The 20,978-nt window shown below is 52.8% G+C and overlaps 3 protein-coding genes across 3 annotated transcripts; 2 read left to right on the forward strand and 1 right to left on the reverse strand.

The window, feature by feature from the left end:
- Positions 1–325: 325 nt before the first annotated feature.
- Positions 326–8,036, forward strand: NCLIV_064150 (putative ATP-dependent DNA helicase II, 70 kDa subunit; the record flags this gene model as incomplete). The annotated part of the gene is made up of 11 exons (XM_003885966.1): positions 326–422; positions 880–1,130; positions 1,630–1,894; positions 2,553–2,771; positions 3,134–3,299; positions 3,476–3,923; positions 4,574–4,777; positions 5,475–5,540; positions 5,925–6,138; positions 6,667–6,847; positions 7,619–8,036. 11 exons carry the CDS (start codon positions 326–328, stop codon positions 8,034–8,036), a joined length of 2,529 nt encoding a protein of 842 aa, XP_003886015.1.
- Positions 8,037–8,510: 474 nt separating this feature from the next.
- On the reverse strand, positions 8,511–15,459 carry NCLIV_064160 (conserved hypothetical protein; the record flags this gene model as incomplete). Its single annotated transcript, XM_003885967.1, has 6 exons — positions 8,511–9,296; positions 10,085–10,161; positions 10,903–10,990; positions 11,398–13,068; positions 13,416–13,444; positions 14,529–15,459. The coding sequence occupies 6 exons, from the start codon at positions 15,457–15,459 to the stop codon at positions 8,511–8,513; spliced, it is 3,582 nt and encodes a 1,193-aa protein (XP_003886016.1).
- Positions 15,460–19,414: 3,955 nt separating this feature from the next.
- NCLIV_064170 (conserved hypothetical protein) lies at positions 19,415–20,334 on the forward strand (the record flags this gene model as incomplete). The annotated part of the gene is made up of 2 exons (XM_003885968.1): positions 19,415–19,789; positions 20,155–20,334. 2 exons carry the CDS (start codon positions 19,415–19,417, stop codon positions 20,332–20,334), a joined length of 555 nt encoding a protein of 184 aa, XP_003886017.1.
- Between the last annotated feature and the right edge of the window lie 644 nt (positions 20,335–20,978).

The raw sequence follows: 20,978 nt of genomic DNA on the forward strand, positions 1-20,978 counted from the left end.
TTCCTCTCCCTCTTCCTCTCTCTCTCTCTTCCTCTCTCTCTCTGCTTTCTTCTTCTCTCTCTTCCTCTCCCTCTTCCTCTCTCTCTCTTCCTCTCCCTCTCCCTCTTCCACTCTCTCTCTTCCACTGCCTCTTCCTCTCTCTCTCTTCCTCTCTCTCTCTTCCTCTCTCTCTCTTCCTCTCCCTCTTCCACTCTCTCTCTGTTCCTCTCTCTCGCGCTCCTCTTCTTCTGCCTTTTTTTATCTTTCCGTTGTTCTCTGTTTTTTTTCTCTCCGCTGTGTGCCTCTTCGATGTCGTCTGCGTCGGCATCGTCTCGGAGACTTCACGATGGACTTTGACGCTACAACCGCCGCACGCTTCCTCTTCGAGGAAGGCTCCGAGAGTGAAGAGGAAGATTTTCTTTCGGACTTTCTCAGATTCGACGGTAAGCTCTCACCAAAACCAACGGTATGCTCTGTTTTCACAGGTGGATACGGACGCCCGGCGCCTCGCCAGCGATCCGTTACAATATTTCTCCCGTTGGAGTCTCAGCCTTAACGCAGCGGTGACGATCCATCAATGCACCTAGGCTTCTCTTTGCCCCTCCTTTGCTTTCTCACTCTTCCCTCGTTTCCTTTCTCTCTCGTCCCCTCTTTTCCTCTCTGACTTTTCCTCCCGTTTCTCTTCCGTTCCTCCGTTTTTTCCTTTCATCAATTTGTTCTCTGTCTTTGAAGTTGAAAAAGCCAAACTGAGTACGAGGAAGGAGACGTTCGCGCTCGTCCGGCAGAGGCACTGCGCGCGGTGTATGGACACCTGCGCGCAGTAGAAAAACGCTTTTTCCGTCTTGCGTCTCGCGAGGGATGCCTGTCTCCGGTTCGAGCTGCGCATTTGTATGCATGCAGAGCACAGACTCTCTGCGTCGAATGCGTCACCGGGAGCTGCGGAGTCGCTCCAGGAGTCAGGGGCGCTGCCAGAGGAGACACCTCAGCGCGGAAGGCTCCTCGCACCCCGAGAAGAAATTGTCATTTGGTGCGTCGACTGCGGCTCAGAAAATCTCTTTCGCCAATCAACCTCTCCAGGTCCAGATGTGGGCGGCGACAGCTCTGAGGAAGAGGCAGAAGGGAACCATGAGGCGGGAACGTCTCCCTGGACGGTGAGGCTCTCTGCAATGAAGAGAGAACGTGGCGCGAGGCGGCCTTTCGCGACAAATCAACATGCATGTTTGTATATGTACCGGCATGAAGGAAGGTGGTGGTGTTACTCTCTATTAAAAACGTAAACCACTCAATCAAAGATACATATACGTATATGGGGGCGAGATGAGTATAGACGTCAACCTACATGAACGGGTCTCGCCGGACACCGGTCCAAATACATACACCGTTACATATATGTATATATATTAGTCCACTTTTGTCTACATACGGGTGAGCCCGTCATCCACATATATTCGTCCAAATCGATAGAAATCAACATTAGATCGAAAGAGACATGTGAATGTCGTTTAAAAGCTCTCTACCTCTTTATGGGCGCGCGTGTATGTGGACGTCGACCGGCGGCAGTCGTCTGTGCCACGCGAGGGAGAAAGAGCGGAACGAACCTCACGATGCATCGTGTCGCGTCTGTCTTTGCTTCCGCGCTTTGGCGTTCAGGACATCATGACCGCATGCACAAATTTTGTGAAGCGGAAGATCGTCTCGGGGCAGCGGCTTATATTTGGGCTATTTCTCTCGGGGACCGGCGCCAGCGCCAATGATCTCGCTTTCCCCCACATCTCCGCGGCACTCCCTGCAGTCGACGAGGTGGATGTACACACTGTCCAGCGTCTCCAGGCTCTCGCTCGCCTCACCAAAGACGAATTTGTCAATCAATTTGGAAAGCCTGTCGCAAACACCCCTGAACGTCCCCCCCTCGCTGGTACACAGTTTACACAAACATGCATATATATGTGTATATATAAATATATTTATTTATGCACGTTGTTGTGGGTGAGTATGTAGACGCACATGAATCTCCATGCGCATGTCGCTGTTTCAGTTTGTCTCTCCAGCACTCTTCGTATATATATATATATATATATTGTATATGTAGAGAGGAAGGGAGAATGGTAGAGATGCAGATAGAAAAAAGCAGAGAGGTGTATAGATATATACATTGATCGATAGATGCACTCAGAGTACGAGGTCAGGAGAGAGAGATATGTATACACAGATATCGGTATATATATAGATTCATATGCAGGTATAGGTATATGCGTGGCTCTACATTTGTCTGGATTCGAGATAGGAATGACTGTGCGAGTCTGCCTGACCCGGTGTGCCAATATTCGTCCTGGAGTCTAAATGCTTACACACGTCTCTGTAAAAGCATCTGTTTACTTCGAAATCTCTTTTTTTCATGCATATATTTGTTTGCATCGTGATGTATCTGCTTGTGTATCACCGAGGGCCCCTTCGTGTGGGCCGTTGCATGTGCGTCGTTGCCTCCTGTCTGTGACTGTCCCCCGCGAGAGGAAGGAACGCGTCGGCACGCACGAGGGACGAGACGGTTTTGTCGAGTGTCTGTGTCTTCGCAGATGTCTTCTGGCTAGTCAGTCACGCCCTCAACGCTGCGGCAGCTCCTCGCCGACGCGGATCGAGGCATCATCTGATTCAGCAGCGCGTGGTTTTCTTCACTGACGACGACCGTCCGTGCGCAGGATACTCTCGAGAGGCGAGTGCTGCAGCCCGCCAGAGACTTCGCGACTTGCGAGAAGACGGAGTCGAATTTCTTCTCGTGCCTCTGGACTTGCCAGGTACACTGCTTTTTCCATGCGTGCACATGCAAAGCAAGAGACACCGCGGCAATCCTCCTTTGGTACACAAAGCGACGCACAACCCCCCAGGTCTCAACGTATACACAGAGGCACGTGCAAGACAAAGGCATGCAAAGACATATATATATATATATATATATGCGGAGATAAAGAGATCGATTCTTTTCATTGGTGTACCTCACGCAGACAGGGTGTGAGCCGTAGTTTCTTTGCGTCATTGGAGGATGTCCATTTGAGGCGTGTCTCCTCGGAGAGGCGCCTTGCTTGCGACGGCGAGGGGACAGGAGAGGTGCGTGGTCGGCTTTGTTGACAAGTCTTCTGCTCGGCGATCTCTCTTTTAGGCAAAGCGTCTTTTGCCATGGAGGCGTTTTGGCGCGACGCGTTGCTCCTCGCGGACGCGCCTGAAGACGGCCGAGAGGGCGAAGCTTCCAAAACGCAGCCCTCGACGGTGGATTCGTACAAGCATTACGTGCGCCTGCGGATGGCCGAAATTCGGGACAACATTCGGTAGGGCGTTCCGACGTTTTCTTGGCAAGTGCCTCTGCGTCTGTCGTCCGTCGCACCCAGCCACACCGTGTTTTTTGCCGGTTCCCGGTCTCAGCCGTAGTTCGCGTTTGGGTCTGTTTACGTGGCGTTTTGTCTGCTGCTTTGTGTCCCTGGTTGATTCCCGTATTTTCTTTCAGGTTGCTCGACCGCTCCCAGCGCGTGTTGTCGGTCCTGCCGTTCCACCTCCGGCCTTCCCTGCAACTCCCGATCTGCCTCTTGAGCTCTGTCCGCGCTCAGGCGCTTCCGAAGGCCCGCGTCCTCACCGCGGACGCGCGTCAAGAGCCGCTCCTGCCGGGTCGATCCGTGCACCTTATTCCCGCGGATCTGGGACCTTCTGGAGAAAAGGCGCGAACCGCGACCGCGACCGCCAGAAAAGACCGCAGACGGCCGTCCACAGACGAAAGCGAAGAGCGCGAAGAAGAAGCAGACGCGCAGGGGCGAGAGGACGACAGAGTGAAGGACGAGGAGGACGAAGGCTGTCTGATGAGACGACTGCAGTTGCTGGGGCCCGACGCAATCGGATATTACACCGTTTCTGGAGGAAAGAAGATTGGGCTCGACTGGAAAGACATCCAAACGATGAAAGTACGAAACGCCCTCCGTGTCTTCCCTTTTCTTCAAAACGTTCGTTGCGGCGTCTGTCCCTCTGGGTGGTCTCTCTGCGTCGAGCTTTTGCTCTGAACTGAGACGGAGTTGTCACTCGGTGGAGATGCGCGAAGGACACACTGAACCTGTGGCGCGTGTCATAGCCGAGTATGAAAGCATGCCCGTTCCACAGGACACATTCCGTTACCCCTCTCTCCAGATGTAGCCGTTCATTCAAACATATAAACATATATATATATATATATATGTTTACCGGTACACACAGGCATCTAAACATACTTGAATCAACATATCTCGTCACATACCTAGAACTAGATGTGCGCATCTGTGCACATATCAACACTTACCCCCATGCGTGTGTGCGCAACGATATATAAATATATATGTATAAATGTATATGTGTATAATAGTACCTACATATATACATGCGTATGTGTATTTATTTAGCTTTGTAAATATATATGTATATACGTCGTTATGTATATGTACCTTTTTTCATGGATATGTGCATAGCTGTATACTATGCATTGTGATTACGTCCGTTTGCATGTACGGATATCTGTGGACCTGACGGGGATGCCGCCCTTTCCCCGGCGGGGGTTTCTCGTCTCTTTTGTGCCTGTTTCAAGGATTTTGGATCTCCTGGGCTGAGCCTTCTTTGCTGCGTTTCCGCCGCCTCTCTCGCCTTTGAGATGAACATGGGAAGCCCTCTTTTCGTGACGACAGCTGCCGCTGCTGAACGCGCCGCAGGGGCGATAGACGGCGCAGAAGCCCGATGGGAGCAAGAAAAACTGTTTTCGGCCTTCGTCATGACTCTCTGCAAACGCGAACTCGTGAGGAAACACCCCCAAATGCACGCATGCATGCCACGCCCTTCCAGGACATCTTATTCCTCCACCTACACGCATATGTATATTTGTATATGCATGCATTTTTTTATGCCTGCATAACCAACACTTATTTCTGCTCATGCATACATATATATATATAGATGTACATATATATATATATATATATATATATATATTATATTTGTACGTGGATGCGCATGCGAGCATCTGACGACGAGGTGTTTCGAGCTCGCTGCCTCTGTACAGATATGTATATCTGCATAGATATCAAGAGATACAACTGGGCGAGGCAACCCACCTCTCTGCCTACCGATGTATCTCTCCATGTATCTATTTACATATCCATCTAACTACATCTATATATATATATATATATGTACATACACAGGCAGCACGCCTTCTACTCAGACTCACATATGCATATGCCTCTCTCTCACTCTCTCTCTCTCTATATATATGTACATATGCATGCGTAAAACATTTTTTTGTTTTACCCGAACCTATCTAAATACATGTATGCCCATATGTAGTTAGGTATATCTTTAGGTGCGAATATGTTGCTGTATGTGAAGAGGCTAGCGATGAGGACAGCTGATCCCTCAGTGTGCGTTGAGGGACTGTCCGGTAGACGAGTCCAGGATCTGAGAAGAGAAAATTCCTGTGCAAATGTTTTCTCCAGGTTGCCATCGCGCGCCTGGTTCCCAAGCACGGCTCGCCGGTTGCGCTCGTCGCTCTCCTCCCACAGGTCAGAAAACAGTTGGATCGAGAACCCTTGCGACTGTTTTCGCTGCAGATCTGCCCAGACATTAGCTGCGGTTTCTCCCTGTATAGTCACCAGTACATTGATTTTCCACCCCTTTGCTTGGAGACAGTCTCTACGCATCTATCTACCTATGTATGTTCAATTAGATATGCATGGAGGTAGTTTTCTTCACGGATGTGAAGATATGCGTGGATACGATCTGCATGTGTGTGTGGGTGAGACCGGTCGTCGATCGGTCTGTTTTTTGGGGGCTCATCTCTGGTCTACCGCCTTGCCTCGGAGAGGTTTACGGCCAACGTCTTTGAACCGGTCGACACCGCCGCCTCGTTGCTTGGTTTCCATTCTCTTTATTTTGATTTGCTTCAGCTCGAGGAAGTCGACGAGGCGGGCAATACCTTGCAGGCGCCCGGGTTGCACTTGCTGCGCCTGCCTTTTGCGGAAGACATTCGCGAAATCGACCTTCCTTGGACCTCTCTGGTGGGCTTCCAACGCCCAGGCGAGCGCGGAGACGCACGAGAGAGAGCCGCATCCAAACGCGAATGCGAAATGCAAATCCAAGCTGCAGTTCGCGTCCTCAGCGGTGCGTCCATCCGCCAACTTGCGGTCCTCCACACAAATCCACGCAGATGTAATTATCCACACAAGGACTCCCCCTCTTTGCTGTTTCATGGAGAGACGTGGGCGCGTCTCTCCTTCTCCAAGTATATATATATATATATATACGTTTGTTCACATCCGTCTAGCATCATGTGTCTCTGTATGTGTCTATGCAAGTACGTACCTATATATATGTATATATGTAGGGCGGGATGAAGGTAGATACAGATATAGGTCAGTGAGAGATATCGGTGTGGATGGTGTATGCCTGCGGCTACAGTAGTTTTCGCCGGCTTTGGAATTGTGGGACAAAGAGCGTTTTGTTCTCCGTTCCACACTCTCTTAGAAATATCTTTTTCTCTGGGAGGGCGTTAATGGACGAGGCGCCGCAGGAGACACGCAGAACGACGCGAGAGAACGATGCGAGAGAGAGGCGAACGTGGACGGTTTGGGCGGCTTTTGCGAGCGCGTTTTCGGGTGTGTCTTTTGAGGATCTTTTCCTGCGTTTCAGCTTTGGGAGTTGAAGATTTTCATCCTCACCAGCTGAGCAACGACGCACTGCAGCGACATTTTGCCATCATCGAGGCACTCGCCCTCGGTAACTCAGAGGCCGATCTTCCGCCGCCGACGCTTGTCCCCGACTCCGCCATTCTCGAAAAGGCCGGGATCAAAATTCGTGAATGGAAAGAAAGGTAAATTGCGTGTGCGAGGCGAGGGCGAAGGCTTCATCCTTGCGGCACGATCCTTTCCATGGTCCCCCCGCCTCATGTTTTCATGCATCGCAAGCTCTGCATTTCGACGCACAGACCGCCACGGCCCCCTCGATGAAGAGACAGATAAATGGCTCTACCCAGAGACAGGCAGATGAAGGAGGGATAGAGAGATAGACTAAAGAGCGAGAGAAAGAAAGAGAACCAGAAGGGAGAGATGGAGAGAGCGAGAGGGCGAAAGCCAGAGATAGCGGCATAGATTGAGAGGAGACAACAGAGATATGCGGATAAGGGTAGAGAGAGGGCCATGCGGACAGAGAAAACGAGGGAGCGTGATGGACAGAACGGGAAATCAAGTGAGTTTGTGATGGGTGTGTGGAATGCGTTCCTACCAATGATGCGGTGCACAAGGCATTGGCAATTTCTGCGCCGTCTGCGCCCGCCCACATAAATGCGTGGCTGGGCACGTAGAGGTGATTACACAAATATGCGGATATTCAAGCGTCTATATATAAACACGCGCATGATACGTTTGAAGTCCGAATTGTGTATGGAGGATATGTGCAGGCACGGCAGACGGTGAGAGAAAGAATCGATGTGGCGAAGCAGAAATGAAGACGTCAGGGTCTTTTGGCCGGCGATGTCTTGATGTGTACGCAATGGCACTTGTGCATGCATTAGGTGCCTGTCCCCCCCCCCCCCTGCAGTGTGATTCACCCGACGCTTGTCCCTCAACTTTTTCTCTTTTTTCAGCGTGTATGGAACGGCTGACGCGGCGTTTGTGCCGCCGACGCCGCGCTGGGCGTCTACCGCGGCGCCGAGGACGAGCGTGAAGAGAAACTTGCCTGCAGGCGGCGCGAAGCAGAGAGACCGCGAAGTGTTTCCTCTTCGTCGCGCGCCTGGCCAGGGCCCTGGGGATGAAGAGGGCGATGCCTCCGCGGTACAGCCTCCGACAAAACGCCCCCGAAAAGGCGACGGCGGCGGAACGCGAACCGGCGACAGAGGTACCGTCGGAGACGACGCGTTCGACAAACTTTACCGAGAAGATCGGATCTCCGCACTCACAGTTCCGCAGTTGACAGCGTGGATCCGCCGACACGGCGAGACACCGAAAGCGAGGAAAGCAGATTTAGTCCAGCAAGCAGAAACCATTTGGGAAAGCGAGAAGTGAGACCACACACACGCGGGGGTGTATGTACACCGTTAGTCGGGAAGCCGACGCAGGGAAGAGGCGGGAACGGCGAGAAAGCGTAAGGAGAGGCGATGGGCGGACGAGAGAGGTCTACGACAGCTCTCCACAGAATTACAAACTAAGCAAGTGAGAGCTCTGAGCGTCTGCAACCCAATAGATGGGCGGGGGCAATGCATTGGAGGCCTTGGACGGTAAAACAGGTATGCCGTTGCGCAGGTTTACATGGCGCGTTATGGATCTGGAGAGAAAAGGTTTTTCCGTGGGAGAAATTCGCGCGTTTCAGAGACTTCAAACGAGCAGCGAACGTGTGTCGCTTTCCTATCTCTTGAGGCGTCTGCCCCGGTTGGTCGCCTGTCTCTTCCTTCACCGTTAAATCGTTCCGGTTTACGTTGCGCGTTCTTCTGTCTAGTCCTCTCGTCTTTCGTGCCAATCACGTTTTGCTATCCAGCTACCTTATGTTTCAGCTTTCGAATCGTTTGCCCGCGGGACGCAGTCGCCTTCCTTCTCCATCTCTACATTTCGATCTGATTCCATCGTTGCGTCTGCCTCTCCCTGCGCGTTTTCCTCTCTTCTCTCATCTGTCGGTCCTTCTCTCGCTTGTCTGTTTTCTGTATGGCTTCTGTCCTTGCGCGTGTGCTCCTCGTCCGGGTCGGCTGCCTCTCTCGTCTCTCCTTCCAATCTCGTTCCCTCTTTCCTCGGGTTCTCGCCACTGGTCTCGTCCGTTTTGGTGTCTGTTTCCTCCGCCTCAGGCTCTGCCTCACTCGCTTTCTTTTCCTCTCCCTTCCTCTGCATGCCGTTTTCCTCTCCCCCGCTCTTTGTGTCTTTCTTCGAGTTCTGTGTTGGCTTGTTCATTTCTTCGTCTCTCGCGCGCTGCCCCCGACAGCACTCTTCAGCTGATGCATGCGTCGAAGCCTCGAGAGGCGACGAGGCAGAGAACGAAGACAAGAGAGAAGAGGAAGAAAACGAGGAAGAAGAAAAAGGAGAACAAGAAGAGGAAAACGAGAAACAGGCTCCCGGAACCGATGCGGCAGTGGGGGCATGGGAAGCAGGCAACGAAGGGGGAGCGGCAGCAGCGAGCGGCGTGGGACTGACAGAGAAAGAAGAGAAAGAAGACGATGAGGCAGAAGGCGAACACGCCTGTTCCGGTTTCTGCGCCATGGTCTCAAGCGTCCGGAGATAGGCGAGAGCCAGGGACTTCGCCTCCACCACTGACGCGATATCTGCTGTCGCCGGATACGCCTGATCGACAGCAAAGCGAAAAGGAACAGGCACACGCAAAACTCACGCAAGATGGCACTGCATGCAGACGAGGCCGAAACAGCAGCAACAGGGGAGACGACGGAGCCGCGCACAGCCCGGGCGAAACCGACACGAAGAGGCGCCCCCACCAGCTTTGAAAGCGTGCAAACGAAGGAAAAAGTGAAAACGAAGAAGCTGCAGGGAAGCGCATGAGAGCGGTGGGACCGCGGAGGCGACGCGAGGCAGACACCAAAAGAAGAGAGGACGAGCCCAAAAAAGAGACACCGGTCGAAACGCACAGCGCGAGAACGAACAAAGGCAAGAACGTGAGAAGGCCGCGTGAGATTTTGGTGACTAGGAAGATACAAACGCATGAGAAAGAGGCCAGGTGTGAGACACAGAGACACGCGACGATCTACCCACAAGTGTGAAAGAAGCACAACTTGGTTGTCTGTATTTCATAACTGGAGTCATATTCAGTATCTAGGTATTGGAATCATATTCAGTATATAGGTACGACAATGTCTCCGTTTATTGGATCTGAGTGAGAAAAAGGATGGAGACACCCTCGGGGCTCTCCCGAAGGAAGACAGGGCAGAGGGCGATCTTGGTCTCAGCCGAAGCCTCGAGAGCGTTTTAGGCACGCCTCAGCACACACGGTGATGGTGAACCGGTGGTAGGGGCACTTGGGTAGGATGTTTCCCGTGCAAATGCCCCACGTTTAAAGAAACTCCACGTTCTTCGATTTTCCACAAACTCTGTCGCTTCGGGTCCTGATCTGCGCTTACGAGAATCGTGCCTTGGGGACAGAAACCAACCGCCTCTAGAAACGCCGACACTTCCGCCAGCATTCCCTTGAACCTTTCTGAAAAACAGAAACGTTACCACTAAACACAGATTGACCCCGCAAAACCGTATCCTGTTTCTAAGTGGAAAATGCGGAGTGCGAAGAGGCCCGGGGTCGTATGACGCGCGTGGCACCTCCCCCTGCCTGTCTCTGTTTTGTATATTCATATATATATATATATATACACGTGGACAAATGCATCTTTGCACATAGACATTTATACAAGTGCAAGTGAAGAGGTATGGCTACGTATTGTGATGCTCTCGGGTGTACAGCTGATTTTGTTTTTATTTCTACCTGGTAGTCTCCCTGCCGCCTTTCATTTCCACGGATAGCCGTATTCACCAAAAGATTGCGATGGCTAGTGAGAGATCCCTAGAGATGGTGATCCACACCTTTTACTAATTAGGAATCCGCACATCAATAGGTATGTGGAAATGTGTGAAAATGACAGACCGCAGCAAAGGAGAGAGAAACTCCTCCATCTCAAAATGTGCACGTACGTATATATATATATATATATATATATATATCGACAGATATGTATAGACATGTAGAGAGAGACTTGCTTATGCATGTACCTTCGTATCTACAGATTTTTGCGTTCGCACGGTCAGGTATATATAATCTGTGCGTTTATGCAGGTATGCTTGCATGTTCAGACCGCAATAGGAGAGTCGCAGTAGTAGGAAAACTCGAGGAAACGTAGACGCTTAAACGGAGGTCCCAAACGCAGAGAGCAGCGTTGCCTTTGCCTACCTTCAAACCGCGGCGAGCGGGTGTTGATGCGCGAGTACCGAGCCCGAACTTCCTCCGTAGGGGCAGATTCCAAATTCGACAGCATCAGCTGAACAGAGCGAAAGGAAGGAGGAAATGAGAGCACAAGCAAGCGGACATGCAGACAGGTTGGGCCCGAATCGAATGGCGGGCGAGGAGATGAGAGAACGCGCACAGAGCAGAGACCTTTGAGTCGCGGCGAGCTGACGGTCGACCACAAACGAAACAGGGCGAAACCCATGGACAGGCAAAACATACACACAGCGGCCGGGCACGTTGAAGGATCGTGAGATGCAAACGCTCCGAGCGAAGAAGAGAAGAATTTGGAGACGACGCGCAGGGGCAGAGGGTAGCGCGGCAAAGACGCAGAGAGCGGCTCATGCCAGGGGGGAAAACAGCCCAGCAGAAAATGGGGATGGGAGTGGACAGACACCTCAGAAGTGGATCGTTTTGTCCCTCTGCATGTGTGTCGCTCACCACTAGAGTTCCCAGTGATTTCTGTTTTTCCGGGAGATCTGTCGGGAGGGCGTAGGCAAGGCGCTCGAACGCCTCCCCGAGAACCTTTCTTTCAGCGACCCTGTGGAGCAACGCCCCCGCCGAGGAGGAGGTAGAGGCTGAAATCGCGTCCTCTCGCTGTGTCGCTCCCGCATGGCTCCGCCGCGCGTCAGGTGTCCTTTCTTCCCATCCAGATGCGTTTTCATTGCTGTCCTCGAATCCCAGCGCCTGAGCGCTCTCTATTTCCTGGTTTCGCGTCGGTCGCTCCAGAGGCGTACAGAGGTCGTTTCGCCCCTCTTCGCTCTCTGCATGCGCCGGGGGTTTCTCGTTTTTCCAAGTTTCTTCCGATCTCGCCGAATCCTTCTTTACATCGGCCTCGCTTCGCGGCGCCTTCTCCTCACTCATGCGCCGCCACCAGGCTCGAGCGCCAGCCTCGTCCGTCACCCCTGCTCGGCCTTCTTCCCGCCCCAAGGCGAGGGGGGGTTTGGTCGCTGGCGCTGGTTGCCAAGGCGTCGACGAATTGGGGGAAAACGGGGCAGAAAAGACGAAGGAGGAAGCGACGCGCCCGTGGGGAGGCTGTAACAGCGAGGCGCCGCCTCCCTCCTCCGCAGGCAAAAACTCGGGCGAACGCGAGGGAGAAGACGCGCGAGAGGAGGGAGACTGCGATGACCCCTCCGGTGGCGAAATGAAGGTGAAGAGCTCTTTGTCGACAGGGGAGGCAGGACCCGATCTCTTTCCGAGAAGGGCTGAGACAGTTTGCAAAAGCCGTTCCAGACGGCCGAGGGTTGCTGTCTGTCTCCGAAAGAGCGCGAGCAACGCTGCGTCCCTCTGGTCGCCGCTCAGGGCCACATGGGCCGGATCGCTGGTCTCCTGGAAACACGCAAGCGGATTGCTTCTTTCGATTCGTTTTCGGCCCACGGCTTCTCTGGTGTGTGGCGCCCTGGTAGGGTCTTCGCTGTCAGCCTCGCGAAGGATTCCCTTCCGTCTTTTCCCCTTTTCGCCGCGCTTTATTCCGGTCGCTCCGCCATCCTGACCAAGCCTCGCAGCGGACAATGAGGGTATGTGAGCAGACGATCCACTCGGCCGATGGGAAGGCGAATCCTGGGGCCTGCTGACGCCTCGCGCCTCCTTTTGTCGATCAGCCAGTCTTCCGGAAGTCCCCCGAGCACCCCAAAAAAGCCTCCGCGGCTTCTCTGGGAACACATCTGCTTCGTCGTCGTCGTTTTCCTCTTCCTCTTGTTCTGCCTCTCCCTCTTCCTCTTCTTCCTCTCCATCTTCTCCCTCTTCTTCCTCTTCTTCCTCTTCTTCCTCCTCTTTCTCTTCTTCCTCTTCTTCTTCGTCTTCTTCCTCTTCTTCCTCTTCTTCCTCTTCTGTTTGGTTCTTTCTACAGGGGCCCGACGATCGGGAGGCCTCAGGGAGTGCAGGCGAGAAGAGAGATTGGCCGAAGGAGAGAGCGAAGGGACTATTTCTCTGAAGAGAAGAAGTGAGAAAACCAAAGGAAAAACAAGTCAGGGAGGGAAGGTTGAAAGACGGGTCAGGCGCCAGTTCTAGAAAATGCGCGCCACACTTTTCTGTCCCGGTGAAAATGTCGATGCACCTGACGATGCCGAAGTAAGTCAGGAGGTACACACCATTATCGGTCCACTCGAAATTCTTGAAACGCACAGAACACAAACACAAAAACAAACATCTGCCACACACAGACATAGAAAGAGAACCACACACGAATACCCTACACAGGACGCCCTAAGCCGTAAACTCCTAAACATATATAGATATATATACATATACACATACATATATAGATATATATACATATACACATACATATGTATATATGTATATGTGTATATATGGGCAGATGTTGCGAGAAGAGCAGGACACAATCAGTTTGGTCTGTGTGTACACCTTGTGCAATGGAGTGTGTAGGTTGACAGGGCAACAGTTATTTTTGCTTTGTTGGCACGAGGCTTGGCTGCTTTTTGTCTGGTTCTTCTCACCGAGAAAAAACGAGTCAGGGCGGCAGCGCCTGCCGCAACGAGAACAAGGGAAGAGAAGTAGAGAAACCTGCTTGCGCCGCTTCCGTCTCTTCCTTCTCCTTCTCGGCCTTCGCTGCTGGTGCCTTGTTGCACTTCGCCTCTCGCTGGCGCTCTGTCAGTTTCCGGCCAGGTCGCCCAAGGCGCTGAGGCCGTAGTTGCGAACGGATAAGGAAGTGCAGAGTGAGAGGACGGCAAAGCGTCGCCTTTGTGCGCCTGCAGAGGCGCTTCGGATAGAGAACCTACGGGCTGGCCACCAGGAGGCGAGAGCTGAGCATGCGCGTCAAAAGAGGAAGCGAAATGGTGAGGAGGAAGGGACGCAGAGAGGAGACGAGCTCTCCGAAAGGACTCGTCAATCTCGAATTGCGAGAGGCCTTTCTGTAACAGAAATGTCCTCTTTGAAGCGTCGGGAGCCGAGGCAACTGCAGACTCCATAAAAAAAGAGATTTGACGTGTACACATGTAGATATATCTAGACGCCAATACCTCTAGAAATAGATCTCATATATATAACCGTCTACTTAGCCCCTGACCATATTCATTGTCAAGTCGATATATATATATATATATGTATACAAACATATTTGCGGTTTGGCAACTTTTGTGCCGCTTACACTATCTCGCGCACGTCGATCGTCTACAGATTCACAGCCGCTATACAGACAGCATAGATACAGATATAGAGAAACAGGTATTTTGGCCATTGCTGTTTCTTTAGTGTTTCCCCGCATCGTCTTTCTACAAGTAATGAGAGTAGATATGAGCTGTTCTCCCTCTCATCTCCCCGCCTGCGCGGGAGGTGTCGCCCGTGCCGCCGCTTTGCCTTTCTCGTCCACCGACTGTCTTTCGTGGACCGGTTTTCTTTTCCTTTGAGTTCTCTCCTTTAGCTGTCTCGTCGACTGTGTTTGTGTTTCCGATCGCTGGAGCACGCGAACTCAACAAGGCATCTTCCCTTCACACCTCTCTGCTTGCTCCAGTTAGCGTACACTCTTTATGGTTTCCCTCATTCCGATTCACCCAGAGACAGGGTTCCCTGCCTTCTTCTGTTGCATGCGCGGATTTTCTGTGAAGGCTCACCGGCGGGCTGTTGAAGGAAGCTGACGGCGCTGTTGATTCTCTTTTCGTCGTCGCGCTGGCTGTTCAAGTAGTTCGCTTCCTGTTCTCGCTGTCTCTCCGCCGCGAAAGCTGCTTGTGCCGTGGAACCCGCAGAAGGAAACCCCGAAGAAGCAGTCGAAGGGAAATTCGAAAGATGCGCGGAGGAGGCACGTCCGCCATTCGCATTTGAAATTTCGATTTCTCGTCCGGTTTCTGCTGGCGGCGGTTCAGCTGTTTTGCGTTCCCTGTGGGCGTTCGCTGTCGCCGCGGATTGAGGAGGGTTATTACCCTCCTGCTCTCCGCGACCTGCCGGGTTTTCGTTCAGACCACCTGACCGGTTGCCAGCGAGACCCGAAGAAGGACGGGTTGGTTGTGGAAGACAAGGGACGGGGGCGAACGGGGTCTGAGCATGCGACGGTAGTGAAGGATTCACGTAGATCGAAACAGTCGGAGCAGCAGGGACACCGAATGAGCCGGGAGGATAAAGCGAAGGAGCCGACGAGGCCGGCATCGACACGGACGAGGCAAAGGAAGCAGTTGAAGGCGTTGAAGACGGAAGAAGAGACGAGGATAAACCACGCTTCGCACCAGGCGGAGACGTGGATCCCACAGAAAAAGGAGGCGGGGACGTCACAGGGATGGGAGCGGCGGAAGAGGAAGCAAGATGGCCAGAAGAGGAAGAAGGGGCAGAACAGGTTGACGACGAGGGGGAAGAAGAGGAAGAAGATAGAGACGAGGTAGAGGAAGAAGATGGACGAGGATGGGGAGAAACAGATGCCGGAGGGAGAGCGGGCAAAGAGGAGGGTGGAGGAGACGACGAATCGGCTAGAGATGTCGGAGAGGGAAGGCCTGAAGTGGCAACCGAAGCAGCCTCAACGGAGGCTTGAGCCGTCGCCAGTTCTGCTCTATCCATTTGGTGCCCGGTGCACGAAGAAACAGGGCGGTGGAAAGCATCTGAGGAGCAGCGGCTAGAAGAGGCGCGAGAAAAGCAAGGAAGCGGAAGGCAAAAAATGAACACTGACCCAGCTAGCTGTGTTTAGAAGAACTTGCGGCTGAGAAGGCAGCAACGGAGAAGTCGAAACGAGCGAGAAAGGAACACAGCAAAAGGACGGAAGGATAATACCGGCGAAGCGGACGGGGACGGAAACTGTTCATATCCGAGGAACGCCACCGACGGCATGACGACAGCCGGAGAGTTGTGAGGGAAACTCAAGGCCACGGGCGGCCACGAAATTCGCTTGACACGCGGAGCAGGCGGCAAACGAAAGAAAACAGGAACCGAGCTCACGCTGCCGGATCCGAGAGCATAAGGCGGGAGGGAAAACGGCAATGCAACACAACGGCGAATTGGGGCGTAAGTTGGCAGACTCAAAAACGAATTTTGGGAGAAATCGTCAGGAAGCGGAGCGACAACGAAGGGATCGAACCGAAGCCCGTGAAGGCTGAACGCGGAAAAAGGCAGGAACGAGAGGGCGAAAACGCCGCAAAACCGTTCTGGGCATAGAAAAGGCACGGCACACGGCGCGGATCTGTACCCACAAGCGCTGTTAAAAACCAGCGAAGAGACGCTGATCCACCGGGGAGGAAAACGGGCAACTGACGATGACGATGACGATGACAGAATCTCGCGAGCGACGTTGTGCAGGGGTGAGGATCTGAGAAGAACGAGAGAGGCCTATCGCGAGTGAATCGAAGTCGACTGCCGCGCTATCCCTGTTCGTAGCTCGTAGATTATGCGCGTATTTTGTGGTTTCGGGACAGAGCGAAAGGCTCTACGAGCGAGCTGGAGGAACCCGCAATGATTACGCGGCGCAGTTGAGACCTCTGTGGACAGAGGAGTTGATCTGCCACGGACTGCGGGTATCTGCACATATCCGACTGCAAACTATGGAAACGGAGGCAGTCGAAAGCTGCGAGCCTGCAACACAGGGAGGTGACCAAAACGCGAGGGACAAACTGGGGCCAACCGAAGGCGAAGAAGAAAGCGATTATGAACAAGAACGCGAGTCACGGAACAGAGCGGAGCAGAGAGCAGTGGTTGCGCCTCCTCTCGACCGCGAGGCAAAACCGCCAAGTTTTTGGCAACGGCGGAAAGGAAGATCGAACGAAACGCCAGTCTCTAACGAGCGGCAATAAAGAGAAGGGACACCTGACTGATACCAAGGGGGGTTTAGGTAGAAACAGGAATCGTGGATATCCCGAGCGAGGATTCGGCGGTTCCCAGGAGAGTGCTTTAAAGGGACACCAAGTGTACAAACACCTTCGAGTGCCCAAGGGGGAGACATGACGCCCAAGCGGGCACGCGATCCAAGGCACTCTCGTAAAAACGAGGAAAGAAATAGACCGCCAGCATTTCGCTAGGCAGGCAGTCCCCAAAAGACAGAGCAGGAGGCGAGAGAAGGGGCCGAAGGGGAAAACCGCGCAAGTTTTTGGCTAACTCTTCGATTATCGCCCTTGCCCGGCGTCGGATTAGACGCGCGTGGAACCGCCAAAGGCGCAGCAGAGCCGCGGAACCTGGATGAGGAGAGACACGAAAGAGAAAAGAATGTACAGTCTAGGGGGTAGTCTACTTTTGGCCAGAAAACGAACCGAGAAACGATGTGCATCCACACCTCGGGGCCAGCTGGCTAAGTCGAAGCTCCTCTAGCCAACTCGATAGCTGCTTTACGTCTCAAGCTGTACATACACCCTCAACAGCGAGAACAAAAATAATCACCCCGACAACGAGCAGACGGAGCAACCGCTAAAGGCGTTTCGCAGAAACAAGCACAGACCAGAAACCCAAGTGACCACGTGTCCACAGTCAGGGAAGCGATAGATGCTGAGACCCTCAAAAAGGGGTACAGCGGAAACGAGAAGTACGCGATAAATGCGAGGATACTGGCAGTTACCACATAGACAGGAGGGTAAAAAGAAAGAGAACGACGAGAGTGGAAAGCACCCCGCTAGGGTACGGCTGGCCTCGGGGGTGTTGCAGGTGCCCCTCCACTGAGATGCTTCAACGTCGAATGTCAAACTTCAAAAGTGTAACAGTGAGCGAGCGACGTACTTGCATCACAGAAACATTTGAGTCGATCTGGCAGTGCATCACATACTGCAATCAGCGTATGTCTCTGTATATGTAATACACACGCATACATATATAAACCTTAGTGGAAACATATTCACTTGCATATCCACATCTATTTCCAGGATCCTGTGTTTGAATGTGTGCACTATGGTGCTGCTGATGAAAGTTGTCCACTGACGATGAATTTGAACAATTCTACATTTCTTGTAGATGTCTGTAAGCTGCACAGTAATGCATAGCTTCAGTTGACATACGTCTACTTCGATACACCTGTATCCATAAGCAAAACTTCTTTGAATAAAGATGGATACGTTTTCAGGATGTTGCCGTAAAAAGTGTTTGAGGCCATTCCACCTCGAGGTGAAAACTTGTTGTCGCCTGTAAAACCGGCCATCCGTGTTGTGAAACTTAAGGGGACCGCGTGTACCTCGTGACATCCTCTCTACAGCGCTTCTCGCGTGCCTGCGTGTGGCAACAAGAAAAGCTTTAGCTTCGACCCCTCGTTTTTTTCCGAAAAAAGTCCATTCTTTTACGCTCGGCAAGACATCCGCAGTACCGTCCCTGTCGCTCGCAGGGTCCCTATTCAGCACGTGATCGTGTTCTCTGGCTGTACCAGATTCCACCCATAACCGGTTTTTGTGGCAGCCTATTTGGCGAAAAAAGAGGTGCCACACGAGCGAGCGGAATCCGCGGCACCCGGTGAACGGATTTCTCCCGAAACGACTGGAATTCACCGCCCACGAGAACCCCCCCCCTAGGGAATCGTGCACTTTCTCGCCAGCCCCCCCAGACAATCGCGACGTGTGTGCGCGCCCTTCGTTCGCCAGTGGCCAGGTCTGGGGCCGATCGCGTCCTCTCTCTCAGCCACACCACTTTCCCTCCCTTCTCACAGAGCCAAATGGACAGCAAACGGCAAGTGCTTCTGAAACCTCTCGCCGGTATTTTTCGAAGGAGAGAACAGCCGTTTCCTCCGGTGGAAAAACTCGGCAACCCAGCCATCTTCGGGTGTATGTACACCCGGCTCGCGGCAACGTCTACACCAGTTAACCTAGCGCCGTGTCTGTACACGAACCAGGCGCCCGTGTCCCCCCGAGGATTCTGTGTTTGAGTCGATGAATTTCGTTGCTTTTGTTTCCCTTCTTGAGGGCTCTTTCTGTAGTCTACTATCTCATTTTCCTGGGATTAAACGCGTTTCCCCGCCTGGAAAAATGTGACCGGGGCGCTGTCTCTGACCACGGGATCTCCAGCTGGACACCGCGCGACTCAAGGGTGTGCAGCGAGAGAGACGCGGATGCCGACTTTCGATAGCGTGACGACACGGACTTTGACGTGCCGAGGCGCAAGCTGTAGCGAGACGCCCACGAGCGAGCGCTTCCCTAAGATCTTTTTTCCTGTTTTCTCCGCTCCCCTGTTTCTGCGGCGTGCCCCGTTTTTCGCAGGAGAGACAGGAGAGTAGGGGGATGAACACGCAGTTTCCTCGTCAAGGTTTTAGCGCGGGGCTCTTCCCGTCAGGGTCGGCCTGTTCCCTGCGGAGCGGCGCTTCTCACCCCTTCGGCTTTCGTTCACTCCTCCAAAGACTGGGCCTCCTTTTATTGAAACTTGAGTCATTCTCTCTCTTCTTCTGCCCCGTGTGACTGCTCCGCCGTCGATTTTTCTTCGGTCTCCAATCTCTTTATCCTTGCGGGATCCCCCGTCTCCTTTGTCTCCGGTGTCTGCTGTCCCTCCCACCCGACTCTCTTGCCCCTTCTCTTCTTCGGCGAGAGCATTCCACTTTCCCCTTCTTGTGCGCTTCCCCACGATGTCTCCTACCCCGCAAAAGCCTCCAGGATCTACTCTTAGAGCTCCTTCCTCACTTTTTGCCTCTTCTTCACCGGCTTCTTCCTCGCCTCTATCTTCTTCCACCTCTTCCTCTCTTTCTTCCTCTTCTGCCTCTTGTTCCTCTTCTTCGTCCTCGGCTTCCTTCTCTCTTGCGAGTGTTGAAAACGTGGTCTGTTTAGCTGAAAAGGCTGCAGAAGAGGCAGAAGTTGAGGCGGCGAAGGCGCGAGAAGTGGCGAGAGAAGCGATAGAAGCATCGCGGAGAGGCAGCGTGGCTGCGCGCTTTGCGTCCGACCAAGATTCAAAAACAGAAACAATCGTCAGGGAAACAGATCGCGTCGTCGCGGAGACAGAGAAGGTAACTCGCAAATAGCGCGGCAGGCTACATCACTTTTCATGCATCCATCCATAGATACATACATACGTGTAGAGATCTACATGTAGGAATGTGTGCCTGGATGTGCGTGCGTACCGACATACGCACAGATGGATTGATTTGGATGAATGCACAACTGTGTAATGCTTCTCATTTGGTGGTTCTGCTACCTCGCAGTTTGTCTTTTTTTCCCCACCGCGAACGGCCAAATACCTGCTTATCGCTTCTTACTCTTTCTGTTTTCTGTGCGACTGCTTCTTGGGAGACTTCCTGATGTGAAATTCTCTTTTGTGCCTGTCTTCCAACTCCCAGACCCACGTTACAGCCGCGCGCCCTGTGTTTTTCAGGTGGTTGAGAAAGCAGACGCAGCTGCGCATGCAGCAGAGGTCGAGGCAGCTGCGGCGGAGAGGATTGCGGGAGAAATCGAAGAGAACGTGTCAGCCCGGCGAGAGTCTCTCGGCTCGAACCTTCCCCCTCTCCCTCATTTCCAGGGCGAACACCTGCGCCAGGGGATGCCGGGGAAGTAGACGGAAACCCGCACGCCGAGGTGCCGTACATACACCTGACGTGGCCTGTGAGGGCGTTTGCGTGATGCCTCTGGCTGCGGCTGCATTCATCTCTCACCAGATGCCAGGCCACCACCATATGCTCCACTTTACCGGATCTGAGACAATCAGCAGAGAGGAAAGAAACTACAAAGGCTGCTCGCTGAGACTCTGAACGCTTCGTTTTCCAACAAAAAGGAAATGAAAAAGAGAGGAAATCGCCGAGGCAGACAGAGAGCTACCTATGCACCCGCGAATGGTGGGTGTCCTGTGCCGATTCACGACACAAAGTAGATCGACATACATTGATATAGCATTTTCATTCATTCGTACATTTATGTCCGTTTACCTGCATGCATATGCATTTGTCTATCCGTGTGCGCGTGTGCGTGTTACTCAGAAGAAGGCCTTTCTCCACGGCGCGTGAAGGCGCAGGCCTCATGTCCGTTTGCATCTCTTCTAACCGAGTTCCTCTCTGAATCACAGTGTACGTAATTATTTTTATATACATTTCCGCACTAGTCAGTTCTTGCTGTTGGTCTTTCGGTCAATACATACATGTGTGCTATGTATGCATGCTCAGTTCGTTTGTGGAGACATCTGTGGGCACGCACCTGCGATGAGTC

This window comes from Neospora caninum, chromosome XII (genome assembly GCF_000208865.1).
Source record: "Neospora caninum Liverpool complete genome, chromosome XII".
Lineage (NCBI taxonomy): Eukaryota > Apicomplexa > Conoidasida > Eucoccidiorida > Sarcocystidae > Neospora > Neospora caninum.